Source organism: Phoxinus phoxinus (genome assembly GCF_949152265.1).
Source record: "Phoxinus phoxinus genome assembly, chromosome: 12".
Taxonomy (NCBI): Eukaryota; Metazoa; Chordata; class Actinopteri; order Cypriniformes; family Leuciscidae; genus Phoxinus; species Phoxinus phoxinus.
The window spans coordinates 24,507,804-24,528,029 of NC_136887.1; the positions used below are offsets into that span (position 1 = coordinate 24,507,804).

General features: G+C 37.4%; 1 protein-coding gene across 2 annotated transcripts in view; it reads right to left on the minus strand.

Moving 5' to 3' along the window:
* Positions 1-20,226, minus strand: part of drp2 (dystrophin related protein 2) — a 126,738-nt gene that overhangs the window by 42,395 nt on the left and 64,117 nt on the right. For both annotated transcript variants that reach the window (XM_079630059.1, XM_079630060.1), the window contains exons 8-12: positions 11,295-11,441; positions 7,358-7,436; positions 4,038-4,098; positions 1,407-1,468; positions 879-953 (exon numbers count right to left, since the gene is read on the minus strand). In XM_079630059.1, coding sequence (XP_079486185.1) covers positions 879-953; positions 1,407-1,468; positions 4,038-4,098; positions 7,358-7,436; positions 11,295-11,441 — 424 coding nt within the window. The remainder of the gene's footprint in view (positions 1-878; positions 954-1,406; positions 1,469-4,037; positions 4,099-7,357; positions 7,437-11,294; positions 11,442-20,226) is intronic.

A 20,226-nucleotide genomic window follows, 5' to 3' on the forward strand; every position in this document is an offset into this window, starting at 1 on the left:
TTTTGACAAGTCTGTGGGTTGAGGACAATCATAAACCATTACCTTGAATTTAAAGGGAAAAAAATTCGAAAAGCAGGACCTTTTAGATTCGAAACCCTGAGGAATAAGTCTGCAATGTCAAATTAAACTGTAAAACCATCAACCTTAACAACTTTCTAAAGTATGTCTTCAGAAAGTATGGTACAATGCATTTTACATTTTTACTTCATTAAATACACTTATCAACTGGGAAACTGACAAGTTTTATAGAAGAATCCATTTATCATGTTGACCAAACGATTCAAAACTCTCCACAAAGGAGTCAAGTTTGGCTAGTTAGCATGGTCAAGCCTGCTGGTAGATGTTGTACAACTACATCAGTTGCAAACAAAAAGAATATTTCACAGTTGACACATTCAAAAGCTAATCTTTTGCAATACACATATGAATCACAAATATTTCACTGTATTAAAACAGACGTTACCACAGCGCTCGATTATTTTTTGTGAAAGGCTCTTAAAAGCATAAAACGGACTTATACGGATCCGTGTATATTTATATTCTGTGCACTGTGGAGGGGCTGAGTGAAAGTAGGGAACTGCCAGCGAGAGAGAGCTCCTGTCTGGACAATGGCAGATAAACCTCCACCCGCAAAGCGTGTCACAGGGGGAACAGTGGTTAATTCCTTATGCAGACTTCTTAATTACCACCCCCGAAGAAGTACAATCACACCAATTATTAGGCTTAATTAAGCTGCATAAAAATCACTGAGCTCTAATGAAACAGACAGATCAGAAGCCCACAGCAGTGCCGGCCTCGTACAAGAATAATCAATGACTTGGGCTCAGAGAACAGGAGAGGAAAAGGGCAAACCAATGTGGGTGTTGCTTTTTACATACATCTTAAAGCCTTCTGCACGTGCCTCAGCTTCATGGCCGTCCTGTATGCAGAGAACTTGATGTTATTCAGGTCCGCTGTGAGAGAACAGCAGGGGAGATGGGACAGTGAAAAGAGAGAATAACATAAGGAATGAGAAAAAAGCTGCAAAGGAATTAGCAAACAGAGAGATGGAAAGCAATGTGTCACTTCAGTGGGGTTGAGCGGTTTATGCTCATACCGTGCCGGAGTGTTTAGACTACCTGGGTCACGTCGCATCAGATTAACACACACAGTAAACGCCTTTTAATCATTAATAATTAGAAGCTATGGTTGTGGTCCAGCTGCCCTCGGGTTAACACGAAAGCTGTCGACATCTCTGGGGTGGGATGAAATATTAGGTTATAATTAGAGGTCCAGGTAAAGAAATCACGCTCGGTGTAAGACCATCTTCTAATTGGTGTATTTGAGCTTGTGTGTGTCCACATCACGGTTCCCCAGTGGAAAGTAGACACATAGAAAGAAATAAGAGCAGAGTTTAACTGTCTCACCCAGAGCATGGTATAATTCAGTCATCTTTGGATGGTCCCAGCAGGTTGTCTGGGCCTGATGGCTATAAAAGTGGAGAGAAAGAGAGAGAAGTGAAGTAGTGAAGCCGAAAATAGAAAAACATAGAGAGAAGAGGGAGAACACATGCACGAGAAACATTAAAGAAACAGTTCACTCAAAAATACAAATTCAGTCATTATTTACTCATTCTTTCATTATTTATTACCCTCATGCCACTCCAAACTCATATGACTTTGTTTCTTCAATGCACAAATGCAAATTTTAATCATTACAGACTGAAAAATGTCCCCTCTGTCGCAGCTTTGAAAGTAATTTGCATATTATACACACAGGAACTGCTTTGAGTGACATGATGGTGCAATTTTAATTCTTGGGTGAACTATTATGGTGGTGGTTATCAGTACATTTAAGGTGACAACTACAGTGATCTCGAACAAAGATCTCAGTGTCGTTAAGAGCTCATATCCTCAAACATAAGGGTTTTCTTTATGACATTCAATTGAAAGCTTAAATACTACACATGGCTCAAACAGGCAAGTGCAATAAGAGCTAGATAAATCCGATACATGTGTGCTACATGCTTTACTGCAACAACCACTCATGACTTCCTGCACTGTGCAGCCTATATTGCAGCCATGAAATAAAGATATAAGATGAATAAATGATAGGAACAAATAAATAAGTGAGAGGACCTGAAGAGGGAAGTTTGCCAGCTGGTCATTCACTCATCATTACCTGTGCTAGTGATTACATTGATTAGCCAGTGACATGAAAACCTTCTGTTGAAAAAGTTTTACACTGTGGCTTGTTCACATGGACCACCATGGTGTCCCTTCTCACAATTTGAGTTTTAAAAGCATGAAATTGATTTTTCCCTTTCTGCTCCCTTTGACGTCAGGGTTAGTCATGTGTTCTTGTCATTCTACCAACCAATTGTAATTCCATCTGCAGTCATGACATCATTTCCTGTGCCTTCAGAATGATTAGTTCTATGGCAGTCTGTGGCTTTCAAAATATGAATAAATACTATAATAGCAAATAATTCAACTAATATAACACTGATGAGAATCACACAACTTTTTAAAGGTAACATATGCCCCTTTTCACAAGATGTAATATAAATCTATGGTGTCCCCAGAATGTGTCAGTGAAATTGCAGTTCAAAATACCCCCCAGATTATTTATTATAGCTTGTCAAATTTGCCCCTTTTTGGGTGTGAGCAAAAACGTGCCGTTTTTGTGTGTCCCTTTAAATGCAAATGCGCTGCTGCTCCCCGCCCCCCGTTCAGAAGAGGGCCGATCCTTTACATGAGCTTCGGATACAATAACAAAACAGACGAATAATCTCACACATCCAAAATCTCAGATATAACCAGTAGCGGAGTGCAGCCTTACAGAAACTCAGGAAGAGGTTGCCATTTTTAGCCTGCACCTAAACATTTCTGAATGGTTAGTGGATACATTTATGTAGTTGTTGTGGAGTTACATTGATCCATCTAATTCTAATCGACTTGCGTGTACAGTCATGCTTATCTTTTACATAAGTGGACACAGTTCCCTGAGGCCTTTATAAGACAGCTGTGACATATATTTTGATAAAAATAGTGTCCTGTGCAGCCAACGATAGAACAGTTTGCATGCTTTACTCGAACTTTCACCATTGCGTTAGAACTGGTTACACTGTTATCGCTTCCGAAAACCAAATGGCGGCGCTTTGGGTTGAAACGTGCAGATTAAGGGGCGGTAATATTATAATAAGATTCCCTTCCTTCGTCAGAAAGGGAAGCGAAATCTGATCGGCTTTTTATTTTTAAAAAAGCATGCTTGCAGAGAAAGGCTTACCAAAACAAAGTTACTGGGTTGTCACTTTTCAAATTTTCTGGGTTGGTAGATGCACTGGGGACCTGATTATAGAACTTAAACACGGAAAAGGTCAGATTTTCATGAAATGTCCCCTTTAAGCCAATCATCTGAGCCGTAGCTGTGATTCCCATCAGTGCTGTTTTCAGTGTTCATTTTAGCTTTAGTTTACGTTTTAGTCATTTTGTTGTGCTTTTGTCAATTTATTAGTGTTGTTTTTTATATTTAGCTTTAATTTATTTTTCATTTTAGTTTTATGAATTTTAGTACTTCAACTTACGGTAAATATATTTCTTGCAGTTAGTGGCCAAGGCAGCATTGCTAATTTTTAAGATTTTCATCTAATATTTATATTTTATTGAATACCAGCTTTATTTAATTTACCAAAAATGTTTTTTAATCGTTTTAATTAATCATAACATTCATTGCTATGAATAAAGATTTCGAACGGTAACATTCCGGGAAGCCAAACAACTACCATTGAGATGAGTTGGAATGCTAAAAGAAATATTCTTCTCCACTCAACAAAGACTCTGTCTGTTTTGACATAAAATTATTAAAAATGCACCGGGCTGCGTGACAAAAGGAACGCCACAGTTGAAATTTCGCAGCACAATAATCTTCTGCACCAAGGATCAGTAATTGAGTTTGCTTTCTATACCTGATAATCTGACATGCCCATCCCACAGTTTCACACTGTCTTTCTCACTTCTGACGCTCATAGATGGCTAATAGTTTACGGCTGGACTTACTTGATATAGTATGGCACTTTGTTGGGGGAAATGGCACGTTCCCAAGGAATCTGCACTGAGCCTGGAGTGACAAAGGAAGAAAAAGGGCAATATCAATCAGACAGACATGTCGAGCATGAAAAGCTATTTTGAAAATCTCAAACGGCACAGCTCAAGGTTCTTCAAGCATACTGTTTCCACACGGAGAGGTTATTAAACAACAGCACCTCAAAAGTGTTCAGAGTGGTAGAAAGCTTTTCTGTAAGTGTGGAGCTGTGTAAACGTCTTTATGTTGAACTTCAAAAGTCAAACGCTGCTGTGCAATGATATACAAATGGTAAAAACTGAGAACTATACAATGACTGAGGTCATTTAGGGGGTTTCAGCACCCCTGTCTTCCTTCTCAGCTGCTTTTACAATTTGAAATGAATTAGGTGTCAACACCCTTAAAATTCTCTGTTTATGTAACATTACAAGTATTATACTTCCCTCTAGTCAGTGGCGGAACGAGGCCCAAGAGAGAAGACAGTGTGCCACCTCCACACATGGCTTTCATTAGTACAATATACTTTTTTTCTCTATCCTAACTCCCTCTCTCTCAGGGAAATCACAAAATAAAGTGCCGCAAAATACATCATTACTCATATACTGAGCTACTGACAAAGGTGACATTGTAAATGGATTTTATTTTGATTATTAAAAAATAACTGTCTGTAAGAAATGCCAATAATAGTCCTTTGAGCCTCATTATTCAGATAACGGCATGAGCTAAAGGCTAACAAAACTAAATCTTAAAAAGTGCACTCTGTTGGTCGGTTTCACATACAAGGCTTAAGCCAAGTCCCAGAATAAAATGCATGTTTGAGCTGGTTTAAAGGTGCTGTATGTAACTTTTTTACTCTACTAAAGCATAAAAATACCATAATATGTTTGCAGATATTTAGGAAACATGCTAAGTTCACATACTCATTTCTCTGAAAAACACTTCTACATCCAGTTATTTTACTTATTATTTTACACGTTCCATGTTGTCAGACGGTTTTTGTTTTGGTCTGTGTGATCTCGCCCACTGCCAGTTCATCCAATAGTATTTCGACACCCTGGGATGCCAGTTGGCAGGAAACACAGCGTATTGCAGCCTTGGAAACGAGCAAACAAACTGGGTCACATATTGCAGATTCCACAAAACCTAAAAAGCCTCGATATCCATCTAAAAATCTCTATGAATCAGAGCATATTAAACGCGGATAAATCAATTCATTAACTTACAGTGTGTAAGTCTCCTCGGCTTTCGTTGTCAATTGCGCTCGTTCCTGTTGCATGTCCTCAAACTGGCAACCCGTGTGAGCGTCGAGTCTGAGGAGGAGGGGGCGGGGGAAACAACGATCTCCCATATTTTGAATTTGGACTGCAGTACCTATCTCAACCACTAGCTGTCATTCTTACAGACAGCACCTTTAACTGAAAGCACCGTGCACTGACATCTCTTAAAATATGCCAGTGTCATTGTTTTGTCTCAAGATTCACACCAGTAATGCTTTTCTATGGTATGTTTAAAATATCCTGGTTAATCTAAACTGTCTGTGAAACCAGGGGCCCATTCTTTGTACGTGGATTACTCTGGATTTTAATGTTAAAGACTTGACATGATCCAGGATTGTTAGGATCTTTGAAGATCATCCCGGAGTTGCTGTAATAGCAACAGGTCCATAAGCTCAAACCTGTTCGGGAGCAGGCTTATTTCATGTGAACAGGATTAGATTGTATTTTTTTAGGCGGATACATAAATTGTGTTTGAGCCACTGCTACATTTTCTTACAAGAGTACCTTATTGAATCAGGAACAATAATAATTTAAAATAATAATAATAATACTATAATGTTGTTTAGTTTATCATAATATAGACATAGATGGGAGTGGCTTGATGCAGCGCATGAGATGCAGATAACTTAGTAAAAATTAAGTTTTTAATTGAAAATTTTGCTGTGCCATTAAGCAAAATTCTTGACCCTTAGGCAACTTCAATGCTGTCACGTAACAAATCTGCTTCACAGGTAAAATTAAATGAATTGCTATTTACAGCAAAGAAATACAAATTTAAAGCCTGGACAAATACTAGCAATGAAAATAACTGGGAATCATGTAACAAACAGTACACATTTAATGTATCTATCATAACTTTTATTTTGTTAAGATCCCTTTGATGTTTCCTTATAAAGGTCCAGAAATTATGCAAGTTTTTTGTCAGGTCTTGTTGCCAGCCAATCGCTGTATTGCTGATCATGGTTTCGAGTATCGATACATGCCCTTTCCAATGAACACAAGAACATGCAGTAATCTCAGACATCTTAATCCAGATATTTTAATCAAATCCCCAAATACATTTGAAAAACCTAATTAGCCAGAGATCAGTTATCATGATTAAAAGATCTGGCATCTGTCAAATCATAAAGAATGGACCCCAGGCCTGTAAGTTTTTGCTAACTTTTATCTGGTTCTTATTTGTCCCATAAGTGGACTACCTGTCAGTCTGGACTCTATACTCCCATCTATTGCCCTGGATGAATGAAGTTTGTTCTTTTTGACTATGTTTTCTTAGTCTCTTATACTATACCAATCAATTATGGATATTCTTGGATTCAATCAAATTTTTTTGTGCGTTTTTGGTGGTTTGCATTGATACACTACTAAAAACGCTATTTTATAGAATACTTTTATGTATTGTCTGTATTTTTATGTGTAGGTCTGGATTTTGCATCTTATTTGAGTATATCACAATTATATTTCTCAAAAGTTATTTTCATTTATTTATGTAAAAACTTGTTTTAACGAGAAAAACATGAGTGAGTGGACATTTGAAATTCGTCAAAAATTTGAGAGCCATTCTCTTTTGTAGCTGAACAGTGGGAGTTGGTTGAGTCCAAGTCAAGATCTGAGCCGAAACAGAGTCTAAATGCTCTCAAGTCCATGCAAATATGGTCTTGGACTCAAGCACCAGACTGGCACCTGTGTCTGATCTTAAGTACTACAATATTGCTTAAAAAGTCACTTGGAACTGGCATTCCCTATGTCCTCATTTAGAGTTGCAAAGTAGCACTGATTTGTAGTGAATTATAGAGCCAGAAAAGTTTGGACAACTTTTAAATGAGAATACATTTGTAGCAGGGACTGTCTTTGTCCTGCAATGTTTCACCGAAAAGATCTGAAGTGACTGCGAAAATAAATAAAGACACCGCCCACCCTACCCATTTAAACCCAGTCCTGAGCCAACTCCTCTCCACTGAGCTCCATCAGCCCATCCCTCGCTCTCTATGGCTTCAAATAAGTTATACCACACTTACTAGAAAGGAAGTGCTGTGATCCAGGGCCAAAATCTCTGTGGGCATCTTGCAATTGTTTTAGACGTTCTTCAATAGATCCCTTGAGTAGAAAAGGAGAAAGAAAAGAAAAGTTATTTTAAATACTAAATCAATGTTCTCTGATCGTATAATGGAATGGTTCACCAAAAAAACAAAACGTCAGATGTGCTTTAAACACCATGACGATGAGCAAATGACAACATTTTCATTTTGAGGTCCCTTTAAGTTTTGTTTTAAATGGACCAGTGTAACAGTCAACTGCCATCAGTTATTGAAGAATACATACTGAATAAATGAGCAGTGACTGAGATAAATGCTCTGAAAAGTCTGTGAGTGATAATAGGAAAAGTGTTCAGGGTGTTGCACAAGAAGTTTCCCAAGAGTAATGCCAGGTCTGTCGTTGTTGCCACCAACAAGACGTCTCTGGGGAATGGTGGACTACCTAATTAAAGTTATTTACAATGTAAATCATTCAGAGGATGTCAAAACACTGATATAAAGGCCAACAAATCCACTTAAGCATGAAGTATTTTTTTCCCTCACTCTTATCGATTACAGCCCCATTGATTCCCTGTTCCAATGCATTGATGAAGTAAACAGTTGGATGTGCCAAAACTTTCTTCATTTAAACAAAGACAAAACTGAAGTCATTGCGTTTGGAAAGAAAGATGAAATTCTCAAGGTGAATGCATACCTTCACTCTAGAGGTCAAACAACTAAAAATCAAGTCAGGAATCTTGGTGTGTCTCTAGAGTCAGACCTATAGTTTCAGTAGTCATGTCAAAGCAATAACTAAATCAGCATACTATCATCTGAAAAATATTGAAAGAATTAGATGCTTTTTTTTCAGACAAGTTTTAGAGAAACTTCTGCATGCTTTCATCACCAGCAGGGTGGATTATTGTAATGGACTCCTCACTGGCCTTCCCAGAAGACCATAAGACAGTTGCAGCTCGTACAGAACGCTGCCACCAGGATTCTGAGCAGAACCAGGAAATATGAACATATCACACCAGTCCTCAGGTCTTTACACTGGCTCCAGGTTACATATAGGATTGATTTTAAAGTATTATTACTGGTATATAAATCATTCAATGGCCTAGGACATCAATACATTGCAGATATGCTCACTGAATATAAACCCAACAGATCACTCAGATCATTAGGATCATATCAGCTAGAAACACCAAGGGTTCACTCAAAGCAAGGAGAGTCTGCTTTTAGCTATTATGCCAGCCGCAGCTGGAACCAGCTTCCAGAAGAGATCAGGTGTGCTCCTACTGAAGTCACATTCAAATCCAGACTCAAAACACATGAGCACTGTGCCACTGTTCGTCCGACTGTATTTTACTTAATTTTTTATTCTAAACTGTTTTAATTATTCTTATTTATTTTGATTATTTTAATATCTTCTATGTAAAGCACTTTGAATAATAATTATAATTATTATTAATTATAATTAAAGCACTTTGTGTATGAAATGTGCTGTGTAAATAAACTTGCCTTGTATATATATAATATACTGTATATATAATACTGCCCCATGTAAAGGCAGACATCTCTGTTAATCACTTTAGCTATTGAGCCACTAAATGCCTTTTTAGGTAACATTAGTGCTGTCAATTTAACATGTTAATTTAGTACAAATGAATGATAAACAATATACAATAAACAAGAAATTGGTGCCTTCAAGATAAAAAAAGGAAAAGAAATTAACACTTATTCAGCAAGGATGCGTTGATTTGATTACAAGTGACAGTAAAGATATTTACAGTAAATACATTACAGGTATAAATTACATTTTAAAACACATTAAAACAGAATCGATTTTTTAAAATGATCTCCATTTGTACTGAATTTTTGATCAAATAAATGCAACCTTGGTGAGCATGCACTTTAATTTGGGGTCTTGTTTTAATTAATATGTTCTTAATAAAGATAATTTAATTAACGAACGAACATACACATACACCCAACAAACGTAAATACAACCTCAGATGACCAACAAACACACATGACATATTACAGTGTCATTATTTATTTAACAAAAATAAAGCCAAAATGGAGAAGCCATGTGTGACAAACTAAGTACACCCTGTGATTTAATGGCTTGTAGAACTACTTTAGCAGCAAAAATCTGAAGTGATCATTTTCTACATGACTTTATCAGTCTCTCACATCATTGTGGAGGAATTTTTGCCAACTGTTTTTTACAACATTGCTTCAGTTCTTTCAGGTTTAAGGACATTTGTTTATTCACAGCTTTCTTAAGGTCCTTCCACAGCATTTCAATTTCACCTTTGACACCTTGATTCTTTTCTTTTTCAGCGATTCTGTTGTAGATTTGCTGGTGTGCTTCTGATAATTGTTCTGTTGCATGACCCAATTTCGGCTTTTGCTGTCGGACAGAATGCCTCACATTTGACTCTAGAATACTAAAAAAGGAGTTAATGGTCGACTCAAAGACTGTAAGATACCCAGGTCCTTGGCTGAAAAACAAGCCCAAACCATCAACCCTCCACAACCGTGCTTGACAGTTGGTATGAGGTGTTTGCGCTGATATACTGTATTTGGTTTTCGCCAAACATGGGGCTGTGGATCATGGCCGAACATCTCCACTTTGGTCTTGTCTGTCCAAAGGGCATTGTTTCAGAAGTCTTGTGGTTTGTTAAGATGCAACTTTGCAAAAATAAGCCGTGCTGCCATGTTCTTTTTTAGAGAGAATAGAATAGAATAGAATGAGCCATTTATATAGCGACTTTCTAAAGAGACTTTCTCCTGGCAATCCTTCCAAACATCCCATACTTGTTCAGTCTTTTTCTAATACTGTCATGCAAACTGAGGCATGTAGAGTCTGAGGTGTAGTTATTGGGTTTTTTGCAGTTTCTCTGAGGATTGCATGGTCTGACCGTGGGGTGAATTTGCTGAGACGTCCACTCTGTCTTGAATAATCTTCCTCACTGTAGAATAATGTGCATCAAATAGTTTGGAAATGGCCTTGTAACCCTCCCTAGATTGATAGGCAGCAACAATTGCTTCTCTAAAATCATTGCTGATGTCTTTTCAAAGACATTTGATTAGCAGTGCCTGACTGCTACTTACCCTCTTAATTCATATTGAAGCAGTATGGGTGTACTTAGTTTGTCACACATGGCTTCTCCATTTTTACCTAGTTTTTGTTAAATACATGTAAACCTTGGACCATAAATCATGTGTTGTTGTTCATCTGAGGTTGTATTTACAAAATTTTAAGACCTGCCAAGGACCAGATGATTTTTTTATTATGTCCTCCTGATATGTAAAACCATAGAATTCAAAAGGGTGTACTTGTTCACATGAATGTATGAATGTATGAACTCCAAGGATTTATCAACACAACATTTCTCATTGCATTCATTCTACAAACAACACAAGAAATGCTCACATACAATAGTCCTGTGTTTTTTCCCTCACATTAGGTCACACACAAACTGCTGCAGATATGCATTTCATAGTTATTTTTCAATAACTAGATTCGCACACTCCCACACACTCAAGTGTACTTCTCATTCTCCCTGCATCTCTTTCTGGCTCTCTTAAGCTCCTCGTACACATAAAACAACCAGATGCAATCGAAACACTCAATTTCATTTTACATCTTCTCTATTTTCTCGTTGGAAAGGCCTTTGTTTTCCCATGAGCATGTAGACAAAAGGCACTTCCCGTGACCGATGATAATGGAGCCATCATCGCTCCCAGCCAGGCAGGACCAGCTTATTATATTTATATATCTCCTTAGCTACATTTTTCATAGTGCATATGCACAAACTTAGTTGGCTGGAGTCAGCGTTGGCAATGGTGAGTACTGTATGATCTCCATAGGGGTCCATTAGTCATGGTGGTCAGGTAGGATGAGATAAGGATGGTGTGAGTTCACTACCTGCAGAAGTTTCCATCTGTTGTTGAGGTGCTCCAGGGCTCTGGCGTTCTCCATGGACAAGTGCACGTCAGCTATGGCCAGCTGATGGGCCAGGTCATTTATGTGTTTCATTCCTTCCTTCACCTGGGCCAGCTCTTCTTTAAACAGCTACAAAAGAAAGAGAATATGAGATGGATGATCAACACATATATAAATATATGATTCCTTACTGAAACTTTCCATCTGATTTCTGAGTGCACTATGCATTGTGTTACTACTGATGTTACATTTAAGTGTTACGATGCCTGCTTTCCACTACAAATTATTTAAAGGATGACACACATGTGTGATATTGACAGGCTGGTCACAGGGTGGATATTTTAGATGTTTAAAGGGATTTGTTATTCCATTTACATCCTAGAGCCTGCACTTGTCCATTTTCATTCCATCCGTCACCACTGCTTGCTTCGTTCCACACATTTACATTGAGGAGCTACACTGGGCATAAGTGCAAGAAATATCCAGTCTGTGAATATCCAGATAGCAGTGAAACTGCACCAAATGTCACATGTGTTTGAGAGAACTGGTGACAAGTGAAAAATTGAAAAAATGCAGAGAGAAATGTTTTTGTAAGTGAAAAGCTGAGTAAAAATTCACCACCATTTAGGGTTGGTACGATTTTTTAAAAATGTTTTTGAAAGAAGTCTCTTATGCACACCAAGGCTGCATTTATTTGATAAAAAAATACAGTAAAAACAGTAAGATTGTGAAATTTTATTACAATTTAGAAGAACTGGTGGTTCCTATTTAAATATATTTTAAAATGTCATTTATTCCTGTGGTGCAGAGCTGAATTTTCAGCAGCCGCTACTTCACTCTTCAGTGTCACATGATCCTTCAGAAATCATTCTAACATGAACAAGAACATTTGGTGCTCAAGATTTTTTTATTATTATCATCAATGCTGAAAACATTGTGCTGATTCATATCTTTATGGAGACAATGATACATTTTTTATAGGGGTGCAATGATACACTCATGTCACGGTTAGATACATAACTCATGATTCTACTATCACAATGATTATTTAAGTCAAAATAAAAAAAGAGTTTTTATTTATTATTACTACTACTAAGACATATGGTACAAAGTTCACAAAAATATAATGTTGATTAAAATGCTAAATTTGGAATGGACGTGGTTGGTGGACGTGAATAGACTTAAACTTGGTCTTGGTTCCCAAAGCACAGTGCAATGGAGACATCAGAATAAAAATATTCATGATTCTGAAGCTAAAAAAAATGTCGGACACATACAGTATGCTTGCACTCTGTAACTGACACAAAAAACGTAGGCCCTTATTTTACTGGTAAAATTAGACATTTGGCACTAGCAGGACCCACAAATATTTACCCACTGAATTATTATACATTATATTCAATGTTATATATAGTAGTTTAATTTAGTACTGTCATTGAAACTCCCTAAAAAAAAAATCTATTACAGCTCTCAAGGTTAACTAATCATGAAAAGTGTTAACTATAGCATTATATTTAGATCTATGGCATCATATTTGGATCGTGACGTGAATGCAGCGATCTCGTCATTGCAAACCCGATTTCTGCACACTAACGAATGCTTTCATCATAACTAACAGTGCAAACACAATGTAAATAAGAGATATGTTGATTATTACGGGAGTTTCGGCGAGTCCAGAACTCAAACACTGATAAACTCGTGCTGTTTGATTGAAAGCTCCAGCTATTGCAATGCAACGGGAGCGTTCTTTGATGGCTTTCTATATATAATTTAAATCACAGTTTAAATAACAGATTATTTTCATCCTACTAAGAGAAACAATGTGAAGTTGACCGTTTAGACACTGGTTTGATTTACTGACACATAGACAAAGAACATCTGACTGTACATTAGGGATGTGAATTCCTGCCAAAAATGCCATTCGACAATCAAGGAGCATAAGTCGAATATCGTTTAAAAAAAAAAAAAAAAAAAAACATTCTCACACTGACAGAAAAGGAGGCCAATTTCATCTTTAGCGATTTGTCATCAAACAAACTGTTTATTAATTGAACAAGTAACATGTTCGCATCGTTTTTTTTATATAGTAGGCCTATAGTAGGCTAATTGGAAGGAGAAAAAACAATAAGCACGACAGTCCGTTTGTGCATCGCCAAACCAGATGCTCGTTAGATCAAAAAATGTAATAAATGCGGTAGAATATGTCATAATGCTTTTATGCGAACTTGCCTTGTTACCGGGCGGCAATAACCTCCTTTTTAAACAAATTAGTTTCAATCAAACTATTCATAGCCTAACGGTTAATACTTAATAGGCATATGTCATATTCTTGTTAAAAAAAAATTGTGTTCTGGGAGGTGATGCGAGCGTAACGTCCACACTAGGAGATTGCTAACTTTGCCAGGCACGGCATCATTTACACTCAACTTTATCATTGTTAATTTTCTTAAACGAGTCCCACACGGAGCTTCTTGGTTGTTGTTGCATGGCTGGTCGCGGAGTTAACGGTCACGAGGTCACGACAATGCTCTTCTGTTGTTTGTTTACACTATGTACACAACGCAGGTAGCCTAGATCACGCAGTAGGGGGTTTCATTCATGTTAGCGACACCTTGTGTCCCCGACAGGAAAATACCCTGCCTGGGTATTTTAAAAAAATCACTGTTCACAGCTCAGGCATTAGAATGAACACGGTTACTTACATCGTATTACTGTTGAGTCCATATCGTAAAAGTCTGTTTGCAAAGCCTGCGCTGAAATTGCGACTGATTTACCAAAGAATCCACAGTGAAATGTACCGCATACAAATAAATAATGCTCAACTAAGACATTTACATTGTTGAAAATAAATCAAATAACCACATTGACCCCTTTAAATAATGTTTGTCCTTTCACTTTGAGCAGTGGCGCTTTAAATTATCTTTGTGCTATCACGTTGAGGAGTTCCGCTATAGAACGTACATGCTTCATTTGATCAATGCAATCAATCACAGTTCTAATTGCAAAGCATGTCAAAATGACTATTCCCAAACTTAAAAGTTAGTTCATCCAAAAAATTTGATTCTGTCTCCATTTACTCACTCTCAAGTTGTTCTCACATGTCACGCACGCATTTGAACATCTGTTTACCACAGTATGTGCATTGTAAATCTGTTCATCGTGCAAAGCCCTCGTGTCTCTTCAGAAGACTTGTATTTGGATTTAGAACGCTAATTATTTTTACGATGCCTTTATGACCTTTTTTTATCTTTAGACATGAGGATGAGTACATGATGACAGAATTAAAAATGTTGGGTGACTTATACCTTGTAAATACAGTAAGCTGAGTCTTGGATAAGACTAACTCATTTATAGTTATAGATAACGAATTTAACTCGAATCATATTGTTTACATCAATGATATAAAGGTGTATCTTTATACCCCTGTTTTTTAGGATTCTGTGAATAGAACGTTCAAATGAACCACATTTATTTGAAATAGAAATCTTTTGTAACATTATAAATGTCTTTGTCAATGTTGATCAATTTAATTCATCATTGCTGAATAAAAGTATACATTTCTAAAAAATAAAATAAAAATCTTATCGACCTCAACTGTAGGCTGTAGTAGGGTATTTTTAAATGTAGTTATTGTAGTTTTTTCCCCCGGGAATAAATCAAATGGAAAATCTCAGATTTTTAATGTGGTCTCAGACTTTTGAACCCTACTGCATCTAGATAACTGTATCTTATGTCCTGTTCATAACCTTGACATGCAGCCAGGAAAACGAATGGAAAAAGTCTGCATGACTTACCATGTGCTTGCTGGTTCTGACAGCAGGGGAAACATTGATAAATGCTCCACCTCCTGTCAGAGCGTAGCATGAACATGTCAGTTCACTGAGTCCTGCTTCAGCCTGAATTAAAAACTCAACATATTGCATCAGGGTATAGCTCCAGGCAGACAAACTAGTTAATTATTAAATTACACGGCTGCAATGACATGTACTGTACTATTCACAAAAAGGCACATTACATCACAAAAACATGTTTACATTAATAGAGAAACAGAAATACCATTTCCACACAATAAGTAATCTGTTGGGACTCGAACGGCAGAATAGAATATCTGACTCACTGATGCACAAGGTAGTGCTCCAAATAGATACCTACACTGTTCCATATTTATAATAACTCTGCTTATCTCCACGGAAACAACCATGATCATATCATCAATAAAAATACTCCTATTGTACACAGCTGTGGGAGTTCAGGGCTGTATATCCTCAATGGTGGATTACGAGGGGAAACATTAGGGAGATACAGTTTGCGCTCAAGTCTTTGATATAGCATGGTAGATTACAGGATAACATAGTCAGATCCCTCATCTTTAAAAGCTTTTATCATCATCCTAATCTCTCTGTTCAATCACAGTTAAATGACTGAGTACAGTATCTTAAGCGCAAAACTAAAAGCAGCATACAGCCGAGTGAGCTGTACTATATAAGAAGACCATACAACATGCAGGCTGGAAACCATACAGGACATCCAGAAAGTAAATGACCAGAAAGTAAAAATGTCACTGGACAGACTATGACATTTGCTTTCTAGATCTCATATAGTACAGTACATAAGTAGACTGCAATATACTGTTAGGATAGTTTGATGACAATTGGTGTGCACCTGCCCAAACTCCAGGATCTCCAGACTAAAGGAACAGGCAGGTAACACCATCACATCTCACCTAGGACACATTTGCACTTCTGCCCTCAGGCAGATGCTATAGTTGTTTTTCTGTGAAGAGAACATCCAGCCACACAAAAAGTTTTATTCCACAGACCATCTCTACTTCTAACAGCTAGCATACTACCTTATTTGGAAAAGCACAGATTATGCTTCAAAACGAATAACAAATTCCACCGAATAATAGAAAAAACCGACTGTACACTCTGAATGAAATGATTGCAACTCAAATAGCCGTGCTGCATTCCAGTCTCTGTGCATCTCTTAGAAATCAGAGCTTGGCAAGAGTCATATCAACTAAAATACTACATTATACCAAATTTTAGGGCTGTGCGATTTTCGAATTTGGCTTCCAACGAATCTAAAAACAAGATAATTGGTGTGAAATGATTATTGTGCCGCTGCCGCATTCCGTCCCACGCACCTTCCTTTACTTCACAACGGTGCACTTTCGTTCCTTGATCCTTAAAAGCCCAAACTTGACATCCAAATCAGCCAAATAAGTGAGTGTTGAAAATGCCGTCTATTGTTGCTAAACTGCGGGACATGCCAGCCTTGATATTAAACAGATAAGCACCTAAACGGTCAAATAGCCTACACACAATCCTCGTTTTAAAATTTGCACCCTATTGACTTAAATGGGGTCTAATTTTAAACCTGCTTTTATTTCTCTTATCATCCTTGATGTGTCATTACAAGTGCCCAGCCATGTTGAGTGATTCCTTCAGAGTGAACACGGTGAATCTGACTGCAGTAGATGTGAAAGATATGAATAAAAATGACGTTATATCAGCCAGCGCACATACCTGTATTTAGTTCCTGTTTTCAGTCGAAGTCCAAAGTAGTCGATTGTTGAGTTCACGCGCATAGGTTTAGTTACCTATGATCACGCGCGTGAACTCGACAATTGACTACTTTGAACGATGTTCCAAGTACCAGTGAACAGTTCTTAAAAGAACCATGTTTTTCTAATGCCAGGGTGACAACAGTCTCTGACTCGGCAACGTTTGGGCATGATCAGTCTTAAAGGGATAGTTCACTTTAAAATTAAAATTCTGTCATCATTTACTCACCCTCAAGTTGTTTCAAACCTGTATTAATTTATTTCTTCTGCTGAACACAAAGAAAGATATTTTGAAGAATGTCAGTAACCAAACAGTAGTCTGTACCCATTGACTTCCATAGTAGGAAAAAAAAATACTATGGAAGTCAATGGGTACAGACTACTGTCTACTGACATTCTTCAAAATATCTTTCTTTGTGTTCAGCAGAAGAAATAAATTAATACAGGTTTGAAACAACTTGAGGGTGAGTAAATGATGACAGAATTTTAATTTTAAAGTGAACTATCCCTTTAAGTATCAAATTGCATTCATAATCACACATAATTTACAGCTGTAAAGTGTGTCCCCGCCTTTAGTGTAAAGAGCATTTTAATAATCTAAAGAACATTTTGTGGAATGGAAAGGTTCCATGGGTGTTAAAGGTTCTTCATGGAACCATATGGCGCTTTTCCACTGCATGCTACGGTACGGCACGGTTCGGTATGGCTCACTTTGTGGCGCTTTTCCACTGCATGGTATGGTATGGTACGGTTCAGTACGGCACACTTCGGCGCTTTTCCACTGCATGCTATGGTACAGCTCGGCTCGGTACGGCTCAATTTGTGGCGCTTTTCCACTGCATGGTACGGTACAGTTCACTTCGGCTCGCTTTAAATGGTACCACCTCTGTTGAGGTTCCAAGCGTACCGTACCGATACTAAAATGTGATGTGAAAACACTGCAGATCACTGATTGTTCAGACAGAATCATCACTACTAGTAGCGTCATTGTATTTGCGACACGAGACATCAAACCCGCTAGATTTAAATAGCCAGTAACAGCCACCACTGTAGCACCTGTTTTTAAACTACTTGCTTGACTTGCTTGAAGAAAAAAGAAAAGGAAAAAAACATCCAAAAAAGGAATGGCTGAATCCTGGTCAGTGGACGAAGTGCAGACGTTCCTCTCGTTGGTTGCGGAGAAACTATGATCAGTCAATAATCCCACCCACTTTGAAACGGTACTAACTGTAGTGGAAAAGCAAACCGAGCTAAAGCGAACCGAGCCGTGCTGAGTCGTACCACGCAGTGGAAAAGCGAAGCAAGCCGTACCGTACCACGCCGCGCCAAACCGTACCGTACCATGCAGTGGAAAAGCGCCAATAGATGCCAATAAATTAATTTTTTACTTTAAATCTACTGCTTACACAATCTAGATGTTTATTCTTTTAGATTTCTATTTTTAATTCAACCTTTTAATTTTTTTCCCTTTCTGTTCTCGTGTTATAAATGTATTCATGTCTATAAGCACCCAGAGCTCCTGGAAACCATACAAATCCCATGTGCGTTTTTGTAAACTTGGTGAATTAAGCTTATTCTGATATTAAATATATAAATAAATAACACAAATAATTCAGAGAGGCAAATCACATCACACATTCACAGTAAAATTAATTACAAAAAAAAAAAAATCACTTCCTTGAACCCTACAGTGAAATGAAATGAGAGAAAAAGTGAAAGACATGCTATGCCATTAAAGAAATGTGCCCCGTGGAGAGTCCCATTACAATCTGGCTGAAATTCTTAGAATTAGTAATTGAGTGAGATGTGAGGTCCACTAACAAATGAAAAAAGACAGTAAAAAATATCTAAAGTCCATCAGAATGCCTCACATAATACATCAAGATATCAAAATGCATGCGATGATATAAATGCACACTGAGCCTCTTTATCTTTATCTATTTAAAGCAGCACATCTAGAAGTAAATTGGGTACATGCATCAGAGGGTCTCAGCAGCCAACCATACAAAAGTCAAATTCAAATTACTTTTTCACCTCCAAAACATTCCAATGCAAGATGTAATACTGCAGTTTGGATGTTTTTTAAAGTTTCATTTGCTACTACCAAAATAGACCTAATTCAGCGCATTGTGGTTTAATGTCACAATGTAGTGTAAACTAATACACCCAGATGCATCCTAGACAACCGCCTACTCACATATCAATCAATAACTATTGTGTCTATATTATGGATCAACTTTGACAAATACAAGCAGCTTTTAAAAAAATAACTGGGACACATGGTAACTTCACAGAACTTCTTAGGTTTTCCTGATATCATCATGCAGTTACCGGGACACAGATCATGTGAAGCATGACATGCATGACTAAAATAACCTCAAGAATTTCACTCAAAACTTAAAATATGCAGGGGGATTGAAGTAACACTGTGCTGTGCTGACTTGTTTTGTGCTCTTTTATGCTTTGTGTATGTAGTAACACTAGGGATGGGACGATTACCGGTTTCACGATAAACCACGATAAAATGTACTGACGGTTAGTATTATCGTCTAAAATTTAATTATCATTAAAACCGTTTTTGATTATCGCGATTTTAATAACCTACTATAAATCCTGTCCAGCCAGCAACAGTCTGACGCAGGCGCAGCGCACAATGTTGTTGTTTTTTTTATTCGAGAAGGAATGGCGGATGGCAGTGACCGTGCTCAGGAGATTTTTCTGCCTTTTAAGTGGACCAAATTTGAGGTGTGGTTATATTTTGGCTTTTACAAAAGTCCCGAGGAAAACTTAATCGAGGATGGTCACCCTGTCTGCAGAACAAAAAGTCGCTGCAACAGAAACACTTCAAATCTGCCGAGTCGTCTTGTGTGACCATCACCCACTGTTGAATAGCGAACGCAAGGCAAGTTAACGTTGACCTCAATACCAAAACTACGTCTGTGAAATAATTGGGTACAAAATGTTGTTTTGAGTTTAAATATTTTATCTCACTCACTTGAAATAAACGTGAAGCTTCCGCGAAGAAAAGTTAGCAGCAAGTGGCTTTGAGCCAAAGACGAACGAACAAGTTCAAACAAGACTATTATTAAGAGTGACATTTAAGGGATAATAATAGATTCATTGTACACTTATTACACCGATTTTTTTAACCACATAATTAACTTACGGGGACATATTGAATTTAGATTAATGTTTTAAATCTTACTTGTTTATAAATCCATTTTGTAGCCTAGAGCGTAACGTTACAAAACAATCGTCCAGTCAAGATGATCACAACAATATTACCAATCTCTGTAAACAATAAATCAACTCTGATTAAATTTTCAATACACTGAAAAACGGAGATGC